A 20,148-nucleotide genomic window follows, 5' to 3' on the forward strand; every position below is an offset into this window, starting at 1 on the left:
CAATCAATAATACAGACACAATACAAACACAACTAATAACCATTTCTTTAAATTATATTTAAAAGAGCTGTATGAGACAGACTCTTTTAGATTTTGTGGGTTTGCGTTCCACTCATTAGTTGCACTGTAAAAAAACAAAAAAAGTTATTTTTTTGAGAGATTTTACAATCTACTTACAGAGTGAAGGTGAAGCTAATCTGTGACGTTATTTTGTATACAAGACAGCAGTCTTTTAAAAAAATATATAGTTTTATCCAGAAGTGTAAGCGCTTGTTTGTATAGACATATTACCGGGTTCAGAGAAGTAGAATTTATAGTGGGTAGATAATAATTAATACGAGATATTGTAAGGGAAAACATGTACATTCGGGCAGCTTCTGTTGACATGTGATTTCTAAAATGCCTAAAATTTGCGATTGAAAATTTGAGGATTGTATATACTATATCAATGTGATGTTTAAAAGTGAGAGTGATATAGAACATGATGCCTAAATATTTATATTCATGTATAATTTGGATTTTCTATCCAGAAATGAAAATATCAGGGTCTATGTGTGATTGACTTGGTTTCATCGGAAAAAAAAAAATATAGTATCTGTTTTGAATGAGTTAAGTTGTGACAGTTACTCAGCCAGTTTGAAATGTTTATCCTAATCTTTGTAATGTGTGTAGCAACCTCTGAATGATCTCTACACTTCACAAAAATCAGTGTCATCTGTGTAAATAATGACCTGGCATCCTTGGCACACAGATGTAAAGACAAAACAGAATTGGACCAAGGATTGATCCCTGTGGGATACCTGTGACAAGATGGCTAAAAATAGATTCCGTATTGTGATTTAAACCAAATAGAAGTAGACTGGGTCAATTTAAATGTGTCAAATTTAGCCTGGAGAACTGTATCAAACGCTACGGTGAGGATTCAGCAATCATTCATGAACTCTCACTGGATAAAACCGATTTTTACATATGCAGCACTTTTGTTTCTTAATGAATGTCACTAATCCAAACCCATACTAACCTACTTGTCAAATCCCTTCCACCCGCTAACCACTGGCCCAAATGTGATGCTCCGACATCAAGCTTTCATTTGCAGCATTACTTAACACTCTAAGATGAAGGCTTAATCTAAAAGTCTTTACAATAGGAGTGATTGAACTCATGATGTGTGTGTGTGTGTGTGTGTGTGCGTTGCAGGAAGCTGGAGCTGTCATCTGTGTTTGAGACAACTGAAGGAGAAGGCCTCAGCCTACATCACCCTCAATTAATCTGGAGAGCTAGCTATGCGTGCCTCATCCTCTTGGCCCTTCATCCTGTCCCAAACATTCCCACCGTCGCCCTCTGTCTGTCTCCGAGCGCCGATGCGCCTCCGCTTTCTGACCCTGCGACCTTTGACTCAGCACAGGACGCAGCGACTTGATCTGAACTTCTCCTGAAGGGAGCTACACTGTAACTTCCAACGTACATTTGATGCTGCTCTGAATGGATGACACAAGTCCCCAACATGCAAACACACATATATAAACACGCACACACACGGATACTTTTCTCCTCTGGTGCAGAAGAATTCATCAGCTGGCAATAGGTTTGCTCGCAAGACCATACACTCCGGTCTGCCAAGGGCACTTTGGAGGAATACTACTCCACTGGAGCCCCCTTAAGGGCCCTCAGAAGAGCCCTAATGATCTTTGGCTGCAACTCATTCAAGTAGCGAGTGAGAATTAACAAGACGGAAAAGGTGCAAAGCAGAGGACGTGGCTTGGAAGGCCCAGGATAACAACGGGGCACTTTCTTTCACTCATACAAACTTCTGGAAAATCAACTTTTAAGGCTGGGACAATGAACTTCTTCTGTAAGTTTCCAAGAATTGTACAGAATTCAGACTCTTTGAAGACAATTTAACATCTAGCGTGGAGCGCAAACTACCCGGTGTCAATGATTTCAGAATGGATTATGAAAGCTTCGCTGTCCAGTTAAAATCTTCTGAAATCAGTGATCTCTGATTAAAATATAAAAATAAAAAAAAGTTTTTGGGGGTGCGAGGAAATGACTGCTTAGGCTGAGGAACTCTCCAAAAACTTTCCACTTCAGCGAGACAATGACTGTGAAGCCAACACATCACCACGTGCTTGCGTGTTGTCAGCGTGTTGCAAATGTAGGATTGTTGTTTGTTTGGCCTTTTTTATGATTCATTTTTATTATTATGACTTTTCAGTTGCATGTTGTTATTTTGATTGTTCGGGAACTGTTTATAATTGAACTTGAGAAGAAAGCACACTTAAATCGCAATAATGTCTTTGTGATAAGAGCTGTTTTGGCCAAATTAGGCGTGTTTTAAAGTGTGTGTGTGTGTGTGTGTGTGTGTGTGTGTGTGTGTGTGTGTGTGTGTGTGTGTGTGTGTGTGTGTGTGTGTGTGTGTGTGTGTGTGTGCGCGCGCGCGTGCGTGCGTGCGCGTGCGCGTGTGTGTGTGCGGATCCGAGCAGTGCAGTAGATGTAGCTGGCTCCACACTCAATGGGAGCCACTTTATGTGAGGAAAACCGAGATTCACCCGGTCAAGGATTCCGGCACGGCGGCGGGTGGGACGAAGGAATTTTTTCAACAGGAGATGTCACAAGCTAATACTCAAGTACTACATAATATTCAAAACCAAATTCAACTGACTGAGTCTTGGAGTTCTCACTGTGACGCACATTGTCTACCAGCCATTTCACAACACAATTTCTGAAGTGATACATGTTTATATTTGGTTTGTTTTGGTGCGGTCTTACTCCTCTACCTCTCTTTTCTTTTTCCTTTATTTTGTCACAACACCCTCAATATTCAGGGGCTGGAATTGTGGAATGAACAACAGTTTTTGTCTTTTATTATTCAATTTTCCCTGCCTAAAATAATGGAATCTCACTATCAAATATTTTATTGTATTTATTAATTTTGTTCCGATACCGATGCTGGTATCGACAGAGGCCCCGATACTGCATCAAAACAGTGTATCGGTATCAGTGTGTACTAACAAGTAACATGCCGATACCATTCATTCTGATGCTAATATAGGATTTTGGATGCAGCATCTTGTGTCTTGCTCATGTATGACATTCACTGATGTGTGACGTGTTCACGGCATGCCGAGCTAAGATGTCCGATTGGCCCTTGAATGCTCTGAACCAATGGCAGGACAGCCTTTTCATGTTGAGGAAAAAAAAACTTAGGTATCGGTATGGTATGGGCAGAGGCCGATACTGGAAAGCTGGGTATCCGAATCGGTATCGGGGCCAAAAAACGGTATCGGAACAACACTAGTATTTATTAATAACGACCAATCCTATAATTCAAGCTCATTCTGACCAGCCAGCTGTACTTGCATCCAAATATGGCTGCTAAGTGTATGTGTCACAGTCATTTGCACATTTGACACATGAACACTAGCATAACATAAACATCTCTGCGCATGGTGAACAAAATTTCAGTGAGCCTCATGCCATTAGACTTACCTCTCTCTCTCTCTCTCTCTCTCTCTCTCTCTCTCTCTCTCTCTCTCTCTCTCTCTCTCTCTCTCTCTCTCTCTCTCTCTCACTCTGCACAATAAACCACTAAAACCAGCATGTATATATATGTCACTCAACCAGAGAAAATCCAGCGTTTCATTAAAGATGCAAGCTACTATTTATTTTGGGGACTCTTCTGTTGAGGACAAATAATATTTTGAGCCAGCATATCTAACCTTAAAGCAGTGGTTCTTAACCATGTTGGAGGTACTGAACACCACCAGTTCCTACGTGCATTCACCGAATCTTTTTTTTTTTTAAAGGCATAGTGTGTAATATTTTGTGCCATGTAGTGGTGAACTAATAATTCATAAAAAAAAAAACCACACACACACACACTATTGATTTCAATAATATGCAAAAAGTATATATCCTATCACATAAATTATAGGTAATCACTAATTATATTACACGGCTGGAGCGTCACCTTACAAGATGACATATTTTGACGCCATCTTCCTGCTGCGGATGCAGAAAGGACAACTTCCTGTAAGTAGTTAGCCCTGCTTACAGCTAGTGACAGACCCAATGCGTCGACCGCCGGTTACCTTCCACAGCTGGGGCTTGTAGGTGATCGTTACTGAGTCCCGTGATTTGGGCTCCCGCCACTTGTTACCCTCTGCTTTACCCTCAAAAGCTTGTATTAGCTTCTTCCACTCCTATATAAATAAAGATGATTTGACTTGACTAGCCACTCTTGTTAGCTGCTCGATCCACTAGCCGCTCTTGTTAGCTGCTCTGGCTAACTCCTGCTTACTCGGTCTTTCGGCGTCGCTTGTCCGGGTTCTCCCCGCCTGCCAAGTTGTTGTCGCTCTCTAATATGCTCCCTCGCTCACGCCAAATAATAATATTGATAGTAGGCTGTCTCTCTGAGTCACCATAGTGCTTCAAAATACAGTACATGCGCTTCAGCTGTATTCTATTATTTGATGACATCTTGTGGTCCACTATTACACACTGTACCTTTAATGTTTTAAATTATTAATAATAATAAATTATTTAAAAATAAATAAAAACTTACTAGTGAACAAAATCAACAGGGAATTTTTCATGGAATTTGGCTCTCTTCATCCAATTCAGCAAGCGCTGTGTTCTTGTATCCCCCACAATATGCTAGTTTTGATAGCTAGCTAGCTATGGTCCAGCACATCTAGCTAGCTAGGATTGCTCAACTTGGCATTGCAAATCATGCAGTTAAGGCGCCGACTCCCATCACTCAACTCAACTCTATATTTATAGAGCACTTTAGGGGCAGCAGATAAATTGAAAACAGCAGAAGCCCCAGAATTGAACCCTGTGGAACACCATACATTCCGTTATACTTGTGGATTCATCTTGCACATATTCATCTAAGCACTTTCAATTTTTATTGCTTGACATACAGTAGTTAGTATGATGGGATTAAAATAATAAAGAAGTCACATAACGTATCGCAACAGTCACAAGTCGATACTGAGCGCATCAAATTCCCTGCAGCACTGATAGGCCAAGCAACGTAGCGTGATTACCTGCAGCTAATGATGGCCAAGCAGGACGTGTCATCATGGATCATATGAATCGGGTGTGTGTCTTAACCTCCACCGAACCCCTGGGGTTCCATTATACCCAGGTTAAGAACCATTGCCTTAAAGGAAGCGTTGGATTTTTTTAGGAAAACGTTGTCTTTTACAAAGTGAGCAAAAGGGAAATAGCCTATCATTTTTCGATGTGCAGTATGTGCAAGAGTCTTAATCCATCATTAGATTTGTTGTTTTAGAACGTCTAGAACGTCACTTAATACAGCACAAACCTCGGCCAAAGTCAAACAAAAGTAACAAATAACAAGGAACGATCAGCGCCGAGCGCCGTACTAATGTTTTGTTTGTGTGTCTGTTCATTAGTGAGGTTATTTCCGGGTTTATGGGCGGTGAAGAACCAACTGGCAGTTCCATTAGCATTCTGGGGGGGAGGGGGGCTGGCAGATGCAGTGATGCCAAACAAACTGGTGAAAATGCTACCCCGTGTCTGCACCTTTACCAAGTTTGTTTTTGTATGCTTTGCATTATCCTGCATCTGGCCTCGTTTTACTGTGACAAAATGACTGCTTTGATAAAGGTCATTGAAAGAGACTTTTGCATTGTGCTGGACTGCTTGTCATAGCAAAAGCTATTTTGTTGACATGTTTCCAAAATTACATTTGATAGTCAGTGATGGTTTAGTTAACAACAAGCAGAGACCAAAATGTACGTAGCCCTTTTATAATTTGCTGCATTCTTTTGGTCTTTCTTTTCTCACTATGTTGGTCCATTTGCTCTCTCAAAGCACTTGCTGCACACCTGGGTGAATGAATGCACATCCATGATAGCCACATTTCGACGGAAAAAAAGGTCACATACTCGATTTTGGTCAAACATTTCCAGCGAACGCTAAGAAATCATAGCCATCAAGCTGTGCTGAATAGGCTTTCATGTTGCCGTGAAAACAATGTTTTGACATAATGTTGAATTTGTTGAAATCTTTGTATCATGTGAATTGTACGTTTGTCCTACAAAATCCTATGAAAGTCTCTGACAACACGCTGTCATAATGGACCTGGTTAAATTCTGGTTCATCTGAGTGTGAAATCTCGATTTGTGTGGAAATGGCAGATTGCTGGTTGTTTGAATGAAAGTTGTAATGTTTGCAAGTTTTGGATGGATGAAGATGATGTTAACTGAAAAGCCTTTAAATGAAAAGCTTTCCTGGCACTTATTGGTGGAGTCATTTTTGATTGTACTATGTGAGAAGGATATGGCGGCCATTCATGACCTTCATGTTATTGTAAATTAAAACCTAGAACATCTGGGTACCCAATTTGTGGGGTGACAAATGGCAAGGTCAGATTTGATACTTTTTTTTTTTGCCATTCTCGGCCTCTCTTGTAAATTCTTAGTCCGTGATTTTGCTTGCACTTTTTCATTTCCCCACCAAAAAGAAGATAATTATGAGAAGCGTATGTGTGAGGATGCACTTACGATTTTTTGTATCTTTTCCCCCCCAAAAATCAGATTGTCTTCTGTAAATAAACCTGGATAAAAAGTTTTAATTTGTATTTTTTACCTTTAGAGGAAGATGAAATCTTTTTTGACACTTTTTATTCTCATGCTGTCATCACTGCAATCATTGTCTGTAAATTCAACATCCTCCATTTTCTTCTTCCCTTGACTTAGTTTTTTTTTTTTCATTAAAATGATGAGATTGAAAAATAATGTGTTTGTGTTGTCCATTTGTGTGTTTGCATGGATGCATTTTATTTTTGTGCTTAGACTCGGAGCATATAAAAAGCAAGTTAGTCAGTGTGGGGAAATGTTCTTTACACATTTTCTTCCACTGCAATTATTAAGGTTTGATTGTAGGTGCCAGATCACCACCATTTCACGGAATAGGTTTTAAAATGCTTGACAGTGATTTTCGTGACGAACACCTGAGCTACTTTTTGTGGCTCTACATTGCTTCCTCTAAATGGGCGGCGTGGCTCAGTGGTAGAGTGGTCGTCTCAGCCGACATCCAGCGATTTCTGTTCGCCTTTTGATGACAGTGGATATGAGTATGCACGCCGTCGGCGGCCTCATAATATTCATTGACTTGGGGAGGGGTTTGATTTTTACAACAACTCATAGGAATTGTCCCACACTGTTGTCATATTTATGAATGAAATATGATGACATCCACCACGTACATCCGCAGAGAGCCGAATCTGCCGAATCCCAAATCTTGTTACACCACCTGAGCCACTAGTTAGACCTAGTTTTATCAAGTCTAAAATCTCATCTACTTATTGTCACCAAATTGAAGATGCAGGTCTGTGCATGGGATGAAACGCCCACGGATGTGTAGCGTGTCTACCAAATTTACAAACACGCTAACTGCGCCCGTTTTTAGATGGAGCGCCTGTCTACGAAAATAGAGCCATGTGGCTCCAAAAATATGCACTATGGAATTTTTTGGGGGGGGTCTAAGCCTGACTTGAAATCTTCCAAAAGAGCAACATTAGGGTCTGCAATTGTCTTCTGAAAAGCACTGCGGAGGCGAGCAAGCGCACTTTGCTATTCAGGGCAGGCCCACGTTTTGCTCTTTGTGATGTACTCCTGCAGACGAGACATTCATCACAGCGCCTGTGTTGACCAGACCCGACTGAGCAGCAGCAGCAGGGTGTAGCTGAGCTGATCAACCATTCCGTCTTTTTTCTCCCTCCTTCCACAAGACAGACACCAAACTGCTTCCTTCAGGTGCTTGAAATACGAAATGGGCTTTGAAAACATATTTAAATACTTCCTGCATTCAACATTTGGCAGGACTGCAACATTTCCAAAACCTTCTAAGCCCAAATCCCCCCCCCCCCCCCACTCCTGCCACCATCTCCAAAACCTTAGAAAACCCCATGCCTGAGTAATGCAGCACACACACATGCACACACACACACACACACACACACACACACACACACACACACACACACACACACACACACACACACACACACACACACACACACACAGCCTAGAGCCACCATCTCCAGCTTCATCATGCTGACCTCAGTTTCCCTTTGATAACTATGAAAATATTTGTGCGCGTGTGTGTGTGTGCGTGCGTGTGTGTGCGTGTGCGTGTGTGTGTGACTTACCAGCCAATTACCACATCTCCCAGACAGACTGAGACTGCCAATCCTTTGCCAACCAATCAGAGAGGGGCAATGCGGCGCTAGGCCGGGAAGTGGTTTCTATGGTAACCAGGAGGCCTGTTTGCATGGTGGCTGATGGAGGAGTGATGGATTACTGTAATGGGATGGACTGGGGGGGGGGGGGTGATAGTGGAAGGCATGGAAAGAGGTGAAGATGGAGAAAGAAAAAAAGGAAGGAAGAGAGGATTTTTTTTTTAAATGGGGGAGGGGCAGTGTGGGGTGAAGACTCATACATAAATATATTGAAAATGAATGCATCTGAAATGAAATGACTTAAAAATGAAAAATGAATGAGGCTGGACAATGAGAGAAATGGATAGAGGAGGGGCAGGAGAAGTGGAGAGGGTTTGTATTTCTGTTTGTAGATTGGTGGTGGCTGGGTGTGGAGGGGGGGGGGTGATTTCATCAGTTTGGGATGGAATTCGTATTCTTTCTTCGTTAAGCCATCTGCCTTTGGCGGAGCCAGACAAGTAATCGTGGAAAAACTGAAAGACAAAGCAAAAGAAATGTTGGATTTGAAAGTCCTCTCTCATTTACATATTTGATGATATCCGGAAATAATAGTATGGCCGTATGCATTGATTTACGAGTCTCGAATAAGAAGAATGATGAATGTTTTTGATAGGTAGCAGTATTTAGTATGCATGTCCAACATCCAAATGTACTTTGGAAGCACTGATAATAAAAAAAAATGGGAGGCATCTAATGACATAAAGCTTTAATGTGAAAAAGGACAGTTTGACATCAATTCTATCTTCATTTTAAGGATCAATATAAAATTGAAGATCACTGACAGAGAGGTACTAACATCAGTAGTCAAATTCTTCATAGATTTTTTTCAGCACAATTCATAATTCTTGTTTAAAGATATGTTTCATGCATCTTTTGAAATGAAACTCTTTAAAATATGCACATTCACTAAATGAAGTCCTTTTGAGTGAATTTTGAGCTACAAGTTGTCTCAATCAAAAGAAATCAAATGAAACTTTCTATGCGAATTAACCAGTGACCATGGTTTGATGGAATTTCACATTTGTGACTTGAGTGCAAGAACCGTGTTGGTTGACAGAATCTTTAGTAATTGCATGTTTTGCTTTGATAATCAAATGCTGAAATCTTTTCAAAATGGTCAATTAATTAACTTTAATTTTGTGCCATTCATGGTTATCTTAAATGCCTATCAGCCTCAGACAGTTTGAATTCTTCAACTGAGACAAACCCGTTCATTATTTGTATCCGTTTTGATGACACAGCCCAGCAGACTGGATCATGAATTTGTCGAGTGCATTTTTCTGGCTGAGGAGCAATTGAATAATCTGCAATGGCAATTTAGTAAGGAAAAAGAAGATGCAGGTGAGGTGGAAAAGCACAATTCAACACTGCAACCTAGAGGCAGACTTAAGTAACTTCCACTTTCTTTCCCTCAGGCAAAAACATTTGTAATGCATGCAGCGCCTGCATGGATGGGTTAATAACTACAATTCACGAGGAACTGTTGTAAGTTGAATTAGAAAATACAACTTGTGTTTGATTTCTTTGTTGAATGCGCTCCCTTTATGCTTTCAGTGTCAAACAATAAAGTTTTATCATTCAAACTAATTGCCATTGATTTACTTTATTATCTGCCTGCCCTTTCTTGTTTATTGTGTTTACACATGGAAAAAAATAACAATCAAAACAATCTGACTCATTAAACATTTGTTTCATTCCAGGTCCTTAATAATAAAACAATTACACAGTAACAACTTCATGTCCTGCCGCCTAATATCTCTCAGTCAGATTTATGCTGAGCAGTTAATGTGAAAAATGAATACAGAGCAAAGTAATGGGAAAATACAAGGCTGATTAAATAAGGCCTACTTTATTTGATCTAATCCCCAACGTCGCCTGTTTGTTTTGACTTGCATCCTTGGCTTTCTTTGGCTCCATTTCAAATCAACATTACGCAGTTCTCAGTTGGTACTTTTCATTCAATTGACCGTCAACAACTGAATAAATTAAACTTGACTGATATTGGAGGGAGAGTAAAAGTCAGTTTTTCATCTTGACAACCTGGCTAGCATCCATCAACACTTTACAACTACCAAGGTGCTTGTGGTGAATACGGAATGTGTGTGTTGTTTAGCTCGATGGGCGGGGGGGCGTTCGGGGGGGGGGGGGGGGGGGGCACGGATACCTTTTTCTTCTTCGTTTTTGTCACAGATATGAAATGATTTGGTGAAGCAGCATGTTGCTCATGACTTAAAGACTCACGATTAGCTTAGATTGTGCGACAGCAGCTGCACGTGTTACTCAGAAGACATTTTACTCTTCATTCTGTTTGCTCTGTGCAACCTGTCAAATTGTTGCAAGAATAAAAGCCAATTCAGTATTTTAAAAAATATTGACACAACAAAAACAACGGCCACGATTAAATATCTAATTTGACTTAATTGGCTAATCCATCATGTAGGTTGCAAGAGTTTTGAGTGATTTTAGCACACCACCTGTGCTGTGATCGTGGGAAAAACAACACATGAACGCGATAACTTGAGAGCTGCCATGTGCGAATTTGGAAGCAAATCTATCAAACGCACTTATGTTTTATTCCACTCTGACACCTTTGTTTAAGCTCTACATGACCAAACACTGCTATATGAATCTGCTTCTAATGAATTAACAGCTGACCTGAAAGGGTCTCAAATGTATTAGGAAATAAATGGCACACTTCAAATGATCAAATAAATATTTGTATATATATATATATATATATATATATATATATATATATATATATATATATATATATATATATATATATATATATATATATATATATATATATATATATATATATATATATATATATAAAAAATTATGCCGTAATAATTAACTATAAGCAGAGCATTACATTTTTATGTAGCATTTTCTTTACATGTACCCAGTTGGAATTCATGTCCGCCGAATGTCGGTGTAAAGGAATACACGTGCTAAACACACTATTTAACCACGTGTTGGCTTAAGTTGAGATAAACAAAGTTAGCAAAGAAGGTGAAAGGTGATGTGAAGCCAAGTATATATGAAAGTCCCTCTCCCCCCTCCGTGCACATTGCGGCAGCTGACAGGTGTGAGGCGTGGTGAGTGGACATACACATACAGGCAAAAATAATGGCAGCGAATTAACAATATATATTTCCAACGTCTTATTCTCGTCAATAGAAGAAACCCAAAATGGAAACTTTGGCAACTCTGTGCACTCTTCTGTCACTCTTCCTTTTTGTTCACGCAGACCTTGTGGAACAATTTGAGGTTTGTGTGGTTTACACTACTCTGGAAAATGAAGCATTTAACGAAATACTCTAAACATGTTTGTGCTTTCTGTAACTGATATTTTGCCACAGGATGTGCCTGAATGCTTGAAGTATTTCTACAAAAGCAAAGTGCCAAGATGGGGCTCTTCAACACCTGGCACGGCTCGTCTCTGTCAGCGATTTACCAACCGGTAAAAAGTGGAATTGTAACTTCCATGGGACAAAATACACTGTGTGGACAAAAGTTTTGGGACATTTGACTCAGATTGCCTGGTCAGAGGTTAAGGATTTTGGAGGAGAGGATGTACCTCCCTTCTGTTCTACTTTATCAATTGGTGATGGCTATAAGTTCTTCCACACAAAACGTACCTGATCTGAGTGGTTTACAATGTGATTGGTAGTAAAATGGGTTCTATATTTTTGGGGATCTTCAAAATCATGAGCAAGTGCGTCAAAAAAAGAAGAAGAAGTTTTTAACAACTAAGGAGACTCATTGCACTTCCAGGTACCACTTCGCCACATTGTACGACACAAACCATCGTATCGCAGTTTACTCAGCGTACGTGTTCCAGCCAAGCAATGGAGGTGGACGGGAGAGAAGGTGGTTTGTAGAACCTCAGGTTGGTACGATCATGCCAGTACAATACAAGGGTCACCGACCTTTTTCAAACTGAGCACTACTTCTTGATTCATTTCTAAGCCAGGCCATCAGTTTGAGGCACATCTGTTGAAAGTGGAGTTTGTGATGTTCTTCTAGCTGGTAAATAAATCCTGGCAAGCCGAGATGAAGGATGGTTACTGGCTGGGTCGAGATCATCCTGGGATCTACCTGGGGGAGAGACAGGCTCTGAATGAGGACTACACACACTCAGGCTTTGACCGAGGTCACCTCAACCCTAATGGACACCATGCAGGTAAACACACTCTTTAAAAAAAACTAAAAAAAACTTCATTGTATGACTTTATTTATTTTCTCACCTGCACCATTATATAACATTCACTCACTTTTGACCCACAATACACTCAGTACATTATGATCCAACTGGTGCTGTCAGCCATCCATTTTCCGTACTGCTCATCCTGGGTCGAAGCCTATCCCAGCCAGCGAGAAGTGAAATTCACCCTGGACTGTCAATAACAGGAAACATATAAACAATCATTTACACTCATATTTACTTCTGCTGGCAATGGAGCCCTCAACTAACCTGAGGCAATGCCGTCCTCAATTAACCTAATGGACTGTACACGTTAGGTTAATTGCACAGGGAGAACATTCACGTTCCACACTGGAAGTTATGTCGAAGACACACTAAGGCATACACATGTGGACACAATTGTTGGTAATCCTCTGGGAATATAAGAAAAATAATAACAGTAAAAAAATAATAATAATTGTAGTAACAAATAACCAGGGTTGCCTGCCTCTGGCATAAAAGGTTGAACATGTCCCGATGGTCAAATTATTTTTATCTTTTCAGTACCATCATTTTTGTATATATATTAGGGATGTCAAAATTCCCAAAAGTCCAAAAAAAAGTTCCTTTAATGCCCCTAATGTTTTTAAACACACGATTAATAACCGCCCCTTACTTGGAAAGCCTGTACTAGGGGAATTCCAGTTGCAACGCAGCAAACGTTCAAATGTCCACGTCAAAATTTTTGCAGTGATAAATTTAATGTGCAGCATTTCACAAGTTACTTCATGTTAAAGATTAGATAGCTCTTAATATTAAAAGAAAAAGGCACTGAGCTGTCACCAATGTCTTACAAATGCAATTATGCCATCTAGTGGCAGAATAATTAACTCAACACAAATCAATATCGCATTTTATTTTTACAGTATAGTAAATCTTTTTAATTTTAACTCAATTTTATGGATTTTTATGAAATTACTGTATCAATTACTAAAATATGCAGCCACATTTCTATTAGTTTAACATTTTTTTCACTTTTATATATATATATATATATATGTATATTCAATGCATTTGCTTTATTCTCATGACTGGTTACTTTGTAGATTCTCACTGAAGGTATCAAAACTATGTATGAACTGATGTGGCGTTATGACCGTAACAAAAAAAAAGGTGAAATAACTGAAAACATGTTTTATATTATTATTATTTTATATGATAAATTATTTAAAAAAATAGCCATCTTTTGCTCTGGTTACTTTTTTGCATACTTTTGGCATTCTTACGTCTGGGAACTCCTTAAAGACTGTTGGAAAACCCTTCCAGGTGACTACCTTTTGAAGCTCATCAAGAGAATGCCAAGAATGTGCAAAAAAGTAATCAGGAGAAAAGGGTGGCTATTTATTTATGTATTTATTTTAGTGTTTTCATTCTTTAGTTGTAAAGTTGTTAGTCATAGAATATACAACGTACTAGGGATTTAACGATATCCAAACATCACGATACGATAAATTATTACAATATTGTGGAGAGGTTGGTGATATAAAAAAAGGTCACAAAAAAATTAGCTCATACTAAGAAAACACACATACGATAGTGCTTTTGTACATAAAAGCAATAAAAAATATTATTACAAATTATTTATTATTTATATTATATATATATATATAAAAATATATAAATATAATATACATATTGAGGCACTTGCTAATGCAAGCACACATTGAGTTTCTACACATATTGACTCTGTTCACAAGCATATTACGTTCCCATTCATCTGACCATTTGTGTGGATTTTAAACATTGAAGGGCCAAAACATGCCTTGTAAAAATTAAACTGCACTATAAAAAACGGCCACCAGAGGGTGTTAGAACTGCACAAATAGAAATCAACCCGACTCTTTTAACAGATGTGCTGCTTTTAATATCATGACATGACAATGACGGTATATTATGGCAGTTTTAATATCGCGATATCACGATATTGCCGTCTTCGTTACATCCCTACAATGTACAGTCATGAAAGTAAAGCAAATATATTGAATGAGAAGGAGTGTCCAAACTTTTGGCCTGTACAGTATATATAACTATATACATACATACATATAATTCTGTTGAACCACAATTCAAAAGCAATGTCTGATTGTCATTGGTTTATCATTATTATCATGATTATTACTATCAGCATCAGTATCAGTATCGTCATCATTATTTCATTAACAATTTCGTCCACATGTGTATTAATTTGGAGTATTTGTCTTCTCATCCTGTTTTGCCCCCACCATTTAATTCCTCTCCACTCCTCCGACAGTTCCTGGCCGCAACGCCACTTTCACTCTCACCAATGTGGTTCCTCAGAACCCCAAACTGAACCAGAACGCATGGAGAATCCACGAGTCTCAGCTTAATGATCTTTTCCGCGAAAAGTGTTCCAAGGCCTACGTTTTGGTGGGTGCGGTACCTTCTGCAGGTAATTGGATTGTGAAGAACAATGTAAAGCGTGTCAACATCCCAGACTACCTGTGGAATGCATACTGCTGTGTGGACAACAACGACAGGCCCATTGAGGGGGGGGCCGCTGCAGCCAGGAACACAGAAGACAACTGGGTCGAGAAACTCTCTTTGGATGAATTTGGAGAGTTCCTGCAGCAGTTCTCAAATCAAGAAGTAGGAGAGCTTTTCCACAATAGCTGCAACATTTGATTGGATGATTTATTGTTTTTTTTAATGGAGCCTTAAGTCAACATTAAACATTTCTTGACAATAATACGTTACAGTATATGTGACCTCACTAGTCTAAACATGACATTCTGATTAATATTACATTTGTGGAATATGAGTTATGCAGCAAAATTAAGCCATGTTTAATCCATGGCAGGGGCGGCCATTTTGCCACTTGTTGTCGAGTGAAGATGACATCACAGCTCACATGGTTGTTACCTGAGACCTGGGCAACATTGATGTCGTCTTCCGTCTCCGTCGACAGCAAGTGGCAAACTGAGTTTGCCACCTTCTGATATCGATAAAAACTGCTGGATTTTGCTGCCTAACTCATATTCCACTAATGCAGTATTAACCAGAATACCATATTTAAACTAGTGGGGCTACATAGAAAATAATGTCGAGAATTTTTTGGGGGGTTGACTTCCTCTTAAAAATATATAAATTGTAAAGAAATATTTTTGTAAAACGGCAAAATTTAATGGTTTATCATTCCCTTTCACAGTATTGAGGCTGTGCATTGACATATTACAAACAAATAAAAACGAGCGTTCAAGTTTGTTCCTGTGTTCTTTCTCACTGACCCCAAAGATTTAAAACACCATCTACACTTGAGGAAATCCGTTGATATGTACTGTAGCTGTTTGCTTTATATTAACACATTCACTGCCATTGACGGCTACAGACGTCAAAAATTCATTTTAATTATTTCTATTAGTTTAACTTTTTTTTCCACTTTTGTTAACAAGAGTGTGAAAACCTAGATTTTTTTTCATTTCATTTCAACAGATATAAAATTTGTGATTAATCGTGAGTTAACTAGTGAAGTCATGCGATTAATTACAAATTTTTAAAAAATGATCGCCTGACGCCCCTAATTTTTAATGATTTTTTTTAATCGTGTCAGGCAATTAAAAATGTCAATTGTAATTAATCACATGAATTCAATAATTAACTCATAATTAATCAAAAATTGTATATCTGTTCTAAAAGTACAATAAAAAAATTCATACTCTTATTAACAAAGTGGGAAAAGTGTAAAATTAATAGAAATATTAAAAATTATTTTTTGACGTCTATAGCCGTCAATGGCAGTGAATGAGTTAATGTATTTTTTCAATAGTGAATTATCATTGATGAAAGTAGCCACAGTGAGTACAGTACCCTTTGTTAGACATTGCTGGCAGTGCAAATGCCCGAGATTCAACCTGTAATCAGATGACTCCCAATTAGCACAAAATCACTCCAGCAGAATACATTGTGACGACAACAACAAGATGAATCTGTGAATCAAACATCTTAAATGGTTTCATCCTAAAAATACAAATCTAAATTAGAAATGTGGCATCAGTGCAATAACGTTGCCATGCGATAGAATGCAGTGGTCAATCGGCGTAAAAATTTGCGAATCCTTTTCAACATGCTCTTGTTGGATTCAAAGTCAGTTGTTATATCTGAGGAAGGGATATGTAGTTGATCGAGCGACACTTCTTTGTTTGTCAGAGGGCTCAAGCTGCCACTGGCGGCCTGTTGGGCCATTGTAATGAACGGATGCTGCAATGCTTGCGAGGCAGAGATTCTCTGATGCCCGTCAAGATGCAACATCCGTTTGAGGAGGTCCAAGAAAGCCTTCCTGTTCTCCAGCTCATCGTCTGCAATCCCTCCCTCAGGGGGCAACTGAATCATATCTTCCAGAGGTTTGGGAGGGTCTCTGCAAACATCCGGATTTTTGGGTTTGTCATTGTTCGCCGCTTCAAACTCCTCTGGTGTCATGAGTCTGTATTGAGAAACTCCAACCACCTCATCTTCAGTGAAATAGTTCTCGGTGTATTTCCCAGCTTGAAGTAAGCAGTCATCTGGCTGGCCCAGAACGCAGATGATATGCTTCAACATCTGATATTCGCAGTTGACAGCAAATAGGTTTCCAGGCAGGAAGAGGAAGGCCATGATACAGGCCACGCTCCAGACGTCTATGTTCTCGTTGTAAGGGAGGCCGAGGGTAATTTCCGGAGCTCGATACCCCACTGGTTGAATCTCCAACCCGAGCTTAATTTTGGATGCTGGAATGGCATTGCCAAAGTCAATCAGCTTCACCTTCAAGGGTTGTTCTTTCCTGTTAACAATCATAATGTTGTCGGGTTTGATGTCAGTATGCAAGATACCGATACGCTTCAGGGTGACCAAGGCCACGAGCAGTTGATGGGCAATGACACGGATTTCGTCCAGAGACAACGGCTGAGGTTGTCGCTCTTCCAGCAGACAGATGAGATCGCAGTCCAATACCTCAAACACCAGACAGATGTTTCCCTCATGCTCAAACTGCTCAAAGAACTTGACCACATTAGTGCTATCGGCATCCATAACACTGACCATCTTCAGTATGGACAGCTCTTTCTCCGTGTCCTGTTTGACTGCTCGGTCGTTCTTCAAGATCTTAATTGCTACCATCTCCGCCGTCTCCAGATTTTTGCACACCGCCACTTTCCCAAAGCAGCCTTCGCCAATGAAATCCAGGACAGAGTAAGCATTGGACTTGCTGTACAAAACCTTGCCTATCTTGACTTCAGGTCTTGTCGCTTTCACTGCAAAACAAGTATAGACAGGACACTACTGTCAAGTCAGTAGTCAAGTAGAAATGGAATTGAATTGAGGACACCTTAAGTCTATTATTATTTCCATATGTAAAGTGCCTGATTGTCTGTTGACACTTTATTAACTCATTCACTGCCATTGACGGCTATAGACATAAAAGATTCATTTGAACTATTTCTATTAGTTTACAATTTGTTCCACTTTTGTTAACAAGAGTATAAAAGTATTTAGAACAGATATAAAATCGTGAGTTAACTAGTAAAGTCATGCGATTAATTACAATGACAAATTTTAATCGTCTGACGCCCCTAATTTGTAATAATCTTTTCCTTTTTAAATCTTTTTTTTCTAAGAAAAAAATTATAAAAAAATTAGGTGCGTCAGGTGATAAACATTTTTAATCGTAATTAATTGCATGACTTTACTAGTTAACTCACGATTTAAAAAAAAGAAAAGATGATAAAAAATTAGGGCCATCAGTTGATTAAAATGTTTTATTGTAATTAATCGGATGACTTCACTAGTTAACTCACGATTAATAACAAATTTAAATCTGTTCTAAATGTGCAATAAAAAAATCTAGGTTTTCTTGTTAACAAAAGTAGGAATTATTTTTTTTTAACTAATAGAAATAGTTCAAATGAATAGACGTCAATGGCAGTGAATGAGTTAATAAAATTGACTTGAAAACACAAATGTTTTAATTATAGTAAATAATGATAACAGCAATAATAAAAAAATAAAATGAGGCAACCATTTTCTATACCACGTAGTGTTGTGGGTGAATGGCACAACGCCAGGTTTTTCCCTCTCCAGATGTTAATTGGGTGTTTGACGTGCTGGGATCAGCAAGAAGAAAATAATCGATTTCCATGACTGCAAGTTACTTTATAAAACTAAATCCAATTTCATATTGTGGTAATTTGACTTCATTAAAAACCACCCAAGTCACAAGTCAACCAAACTTTGGCTGATGATGCATGCGTCAGAAGATGAATTGTAAGCTTGTTATAAATTGAGGCTGATTTCATCTGTTGAGAGGACAAACTTACTCAGCTTTTAAAGGTTAAACTCTCATTAACTCTCTCTTGTTTTCCAGTGGTCTTTCAACAGTGCCTGAAATGTCAAAAGTTAATATTGTTCCTAAGGTATTAGTCCTATGGACCTTTAAAAAAAATGTATGTGCCAAAAATTTTAACACGTTTTTTTAAACTAGGGATTTCAACCTGGCAGCATTGAAATTGCTGTAACTTTATCAATTTGTTTATAGGTACTCTCATCTATATAAATCATTTTAGGGAAGTAAGTATAGAATTTGAATACAAGAACATCTTCAAAGTTAATTTTTTGACCCATGAGGACCGTTCAGCCATTTTTTTCATTTGACTTTTGTTTTTTTATTATTATTGTTGTCATGCATACGTACAATAATATGCACAGCCCGCATTGATTTATAAGACAACAAACAATCCAAATTAATGGCCTGGCACCAGGATCAAAATAAATAACAAAAACACAAAAAACCCATGTCATGAATATCTGTCTACTCTTTTTCTTTCTCCGGGCTTTGGGTATAAAATGTGCTATTACAAAAACATCCAAATCAAAAGGCCATTATTGGTTACATTAAGCCTACAGTAAGTTGTCGGTATAAATGGATGAGTCCTAGCAGCTAGTTGGGGATCTCCCTCCTCTTTTGCGTTTTCATCTAGTCTCCATAATAATAATAATAATAATAATAATAATAATAATAATAATAATAATAATAATAAAAATGATAATAATAATAATAACAATAACTTACTTGAAGAAACAGATGAGGCCGAAGACTCCGAGCTTGTCCATGAAGACATGATTTTCCAAAGCTCCGTTTGCTTTTCAGCGTCAGCAGTTCTTCTGACGGCTAACATGTCCCACTTTCTGGAACTTTTAATTTACCGGCCGGTGACGTCATAGAAATATTGTTCAAGTTGAACCCTTTCGAGCAGTAGGCCGTAGAAAAAAATGTCAGTAAGGGATATCCCTCAGCTTTCAAGACGGCTGAAGTGATATCTGTACTCTGTGAGCAAATGTATTTAGCATTGCTGATATTAGGAGCGTCATAACGAGTCATAATCATAGTATCTGTTCAACTGTGGACATCTGTGGACGCAAAGTATCGCTGTAGGCGTTTGTGACGTGTTCACCGGCTTCGTCTCTCTAGTTTTGTACACAACTACCACAAGAAATGAACTCTTCTATGTGTGTAATAGTATTTAGACTAAGTGACGTTCAAAGTACGTGCGCTCTTTGTGTAAGTGCACGTTAACATGCGGTGACTGTCTACACTTATGCCGGTAAAATATTCAAGAGAGGATTTGAAAATAAACTCCGATGATATTTTAGGTGC

The 20,148-nt window shown here is 38.7% G+C and overlaps 3 protein-coding genes across 5 annotated transcripts in view; 2 read left to right on the plus strand and 1 right to left on the minus strand.

Moving 5' to 3' along the window:
• dpf1 (double PHD fingers 1) overlaps nucleotides 1–6,921 on the plus strand; it is a 48,409-nt gene extending 41,488 nt beyond the window's left edge. The window contains exon 13 of one of the 3 annotated variants that reach the window (XM_086080430.1): nucleotides 1,198–6,921. In XM_086080430.1, the coding sequence (XP_085936556.1) occupies nucleotides 1,198–1,268 (71 nt within the window). In that variant the 3' untranslated portion in view covers nucleotides 1,269–6,921. The remainder of the gene's footprint in view (nucleotides 1–1,197) is intronic. The other 2 variants (XM_086080431.1, XM_086080432.1) reach the window with 2 other exon arrangements.
• Nucleotides 6,922–11,294: 4,373 nt separating this feature from the next.
• LOC147170704 (endonuclease domain-containing 1 protein) lies at nucleotides 11,295–15,728 on the plus strand. The gene is made up of 6 exons (XM_086081449.1): nucleotides 11,295–11,358; nucleotides 11,441–11,530; nucleotides 11,623–11,723; nucleotides 12,038–12,152; nucleotides 12,290–12,446; nucleotides 14,758–15,728. Exons 2-6 carry the CDS (start codon nucleotides 11,453–11,455, stop codon nucleotides 15,147–15,149), a joined length of 843 nt encoding a protein of 280 aa, XP_085937575.1. The 5' UTR covers nucleotides 11,295–11,358; nucleotides 11,441–11,452; the 3' UTR covers nucleotides 15,150–15,728.
• Nucleotides 14,348–19,999, minus strand: LOC147170705 (homeodomain-interacting protein kinase 1-like). Its single transcript, XM_086081447.1, has 2 exons — nucleotides 19,564–19,999; nucleotides 14,348–17,749 (listed from the first exon to the last, which is right to left on the minus strand). Exons 1-2 carry the CDS (start codon nucleotides 19,667–19,669, stop codon nucleotides 16,515–16,517), a joined length of 1,341 nt encoding a protein of 446 aa, XP_085937573.1. The 5' UTR covers nucleotides 19,670–19,999; the 3' UTR covers nucleotides 14,348–16,514.
• Between the last annotated feature and the right edge of the window lie 149 nt (nucleotides 20,000–20,148).

The sequence above is a fragment of the Leptonotus elevatus genome, chromosome 7, assembly GCF_054856555.1.
Source record: "Leptonotus elevatus isolate MCC_2025b chromosome 7, RoL_Lele_1.0, whole genome shotgun sequence".
Taxonomy (NCBI): domain Eukaryota; kingdom Metazoa; phylum Chordata; class Actinopteri; order Syngnathiformes; family Syngnathidae; genus Leptonotus; species Leptonotus elevatus.

What these genes read in the sequence shown, in the direction of transcription:
- LOC147170704 (XM_086081449.1), top strand. Translation starts at nt 11,453, where the DNA reads ATGGAAACTTTGGCAACTCTGTGCACTCTTCTGTCACTCTTCCTTTTT. An exon ending in GGTGGTTTGTAGAACCTCAG is followed by an intron (nt 12,153 to 12,289) that starts GTTGGTACGATC and finishes ATGTTCTTCTAG; the next exon opens with CTGGTAAATAAATCCTGGCA. An exon ending in CCCTAATGGACACCATGCAG is followed by an intron (nt 12,447 to 14,757) that starts GTAAACACACTC and finishes CTCCTCCGACAG; the next exon opens with TTCCTGGCCGCAACGCCACT.
- LOC147170705 (XM_086081447.1), bottom strand. Translation starts at nt 19,669, where the DNA reads ATGTTAGCCGTCAGAAGAACTGCTGACGCTGAAAAGCAAACGGAGCTT. An exon ending in GGCCTCATCTGTTTCTTCAA is followed by an intron (nt 17,750 to 19,563) that starts GTAAGTTATTGT and finishes CTTGTTTTGCAG; the next exon opens with TGAAAGCGACAAGACCTGAA.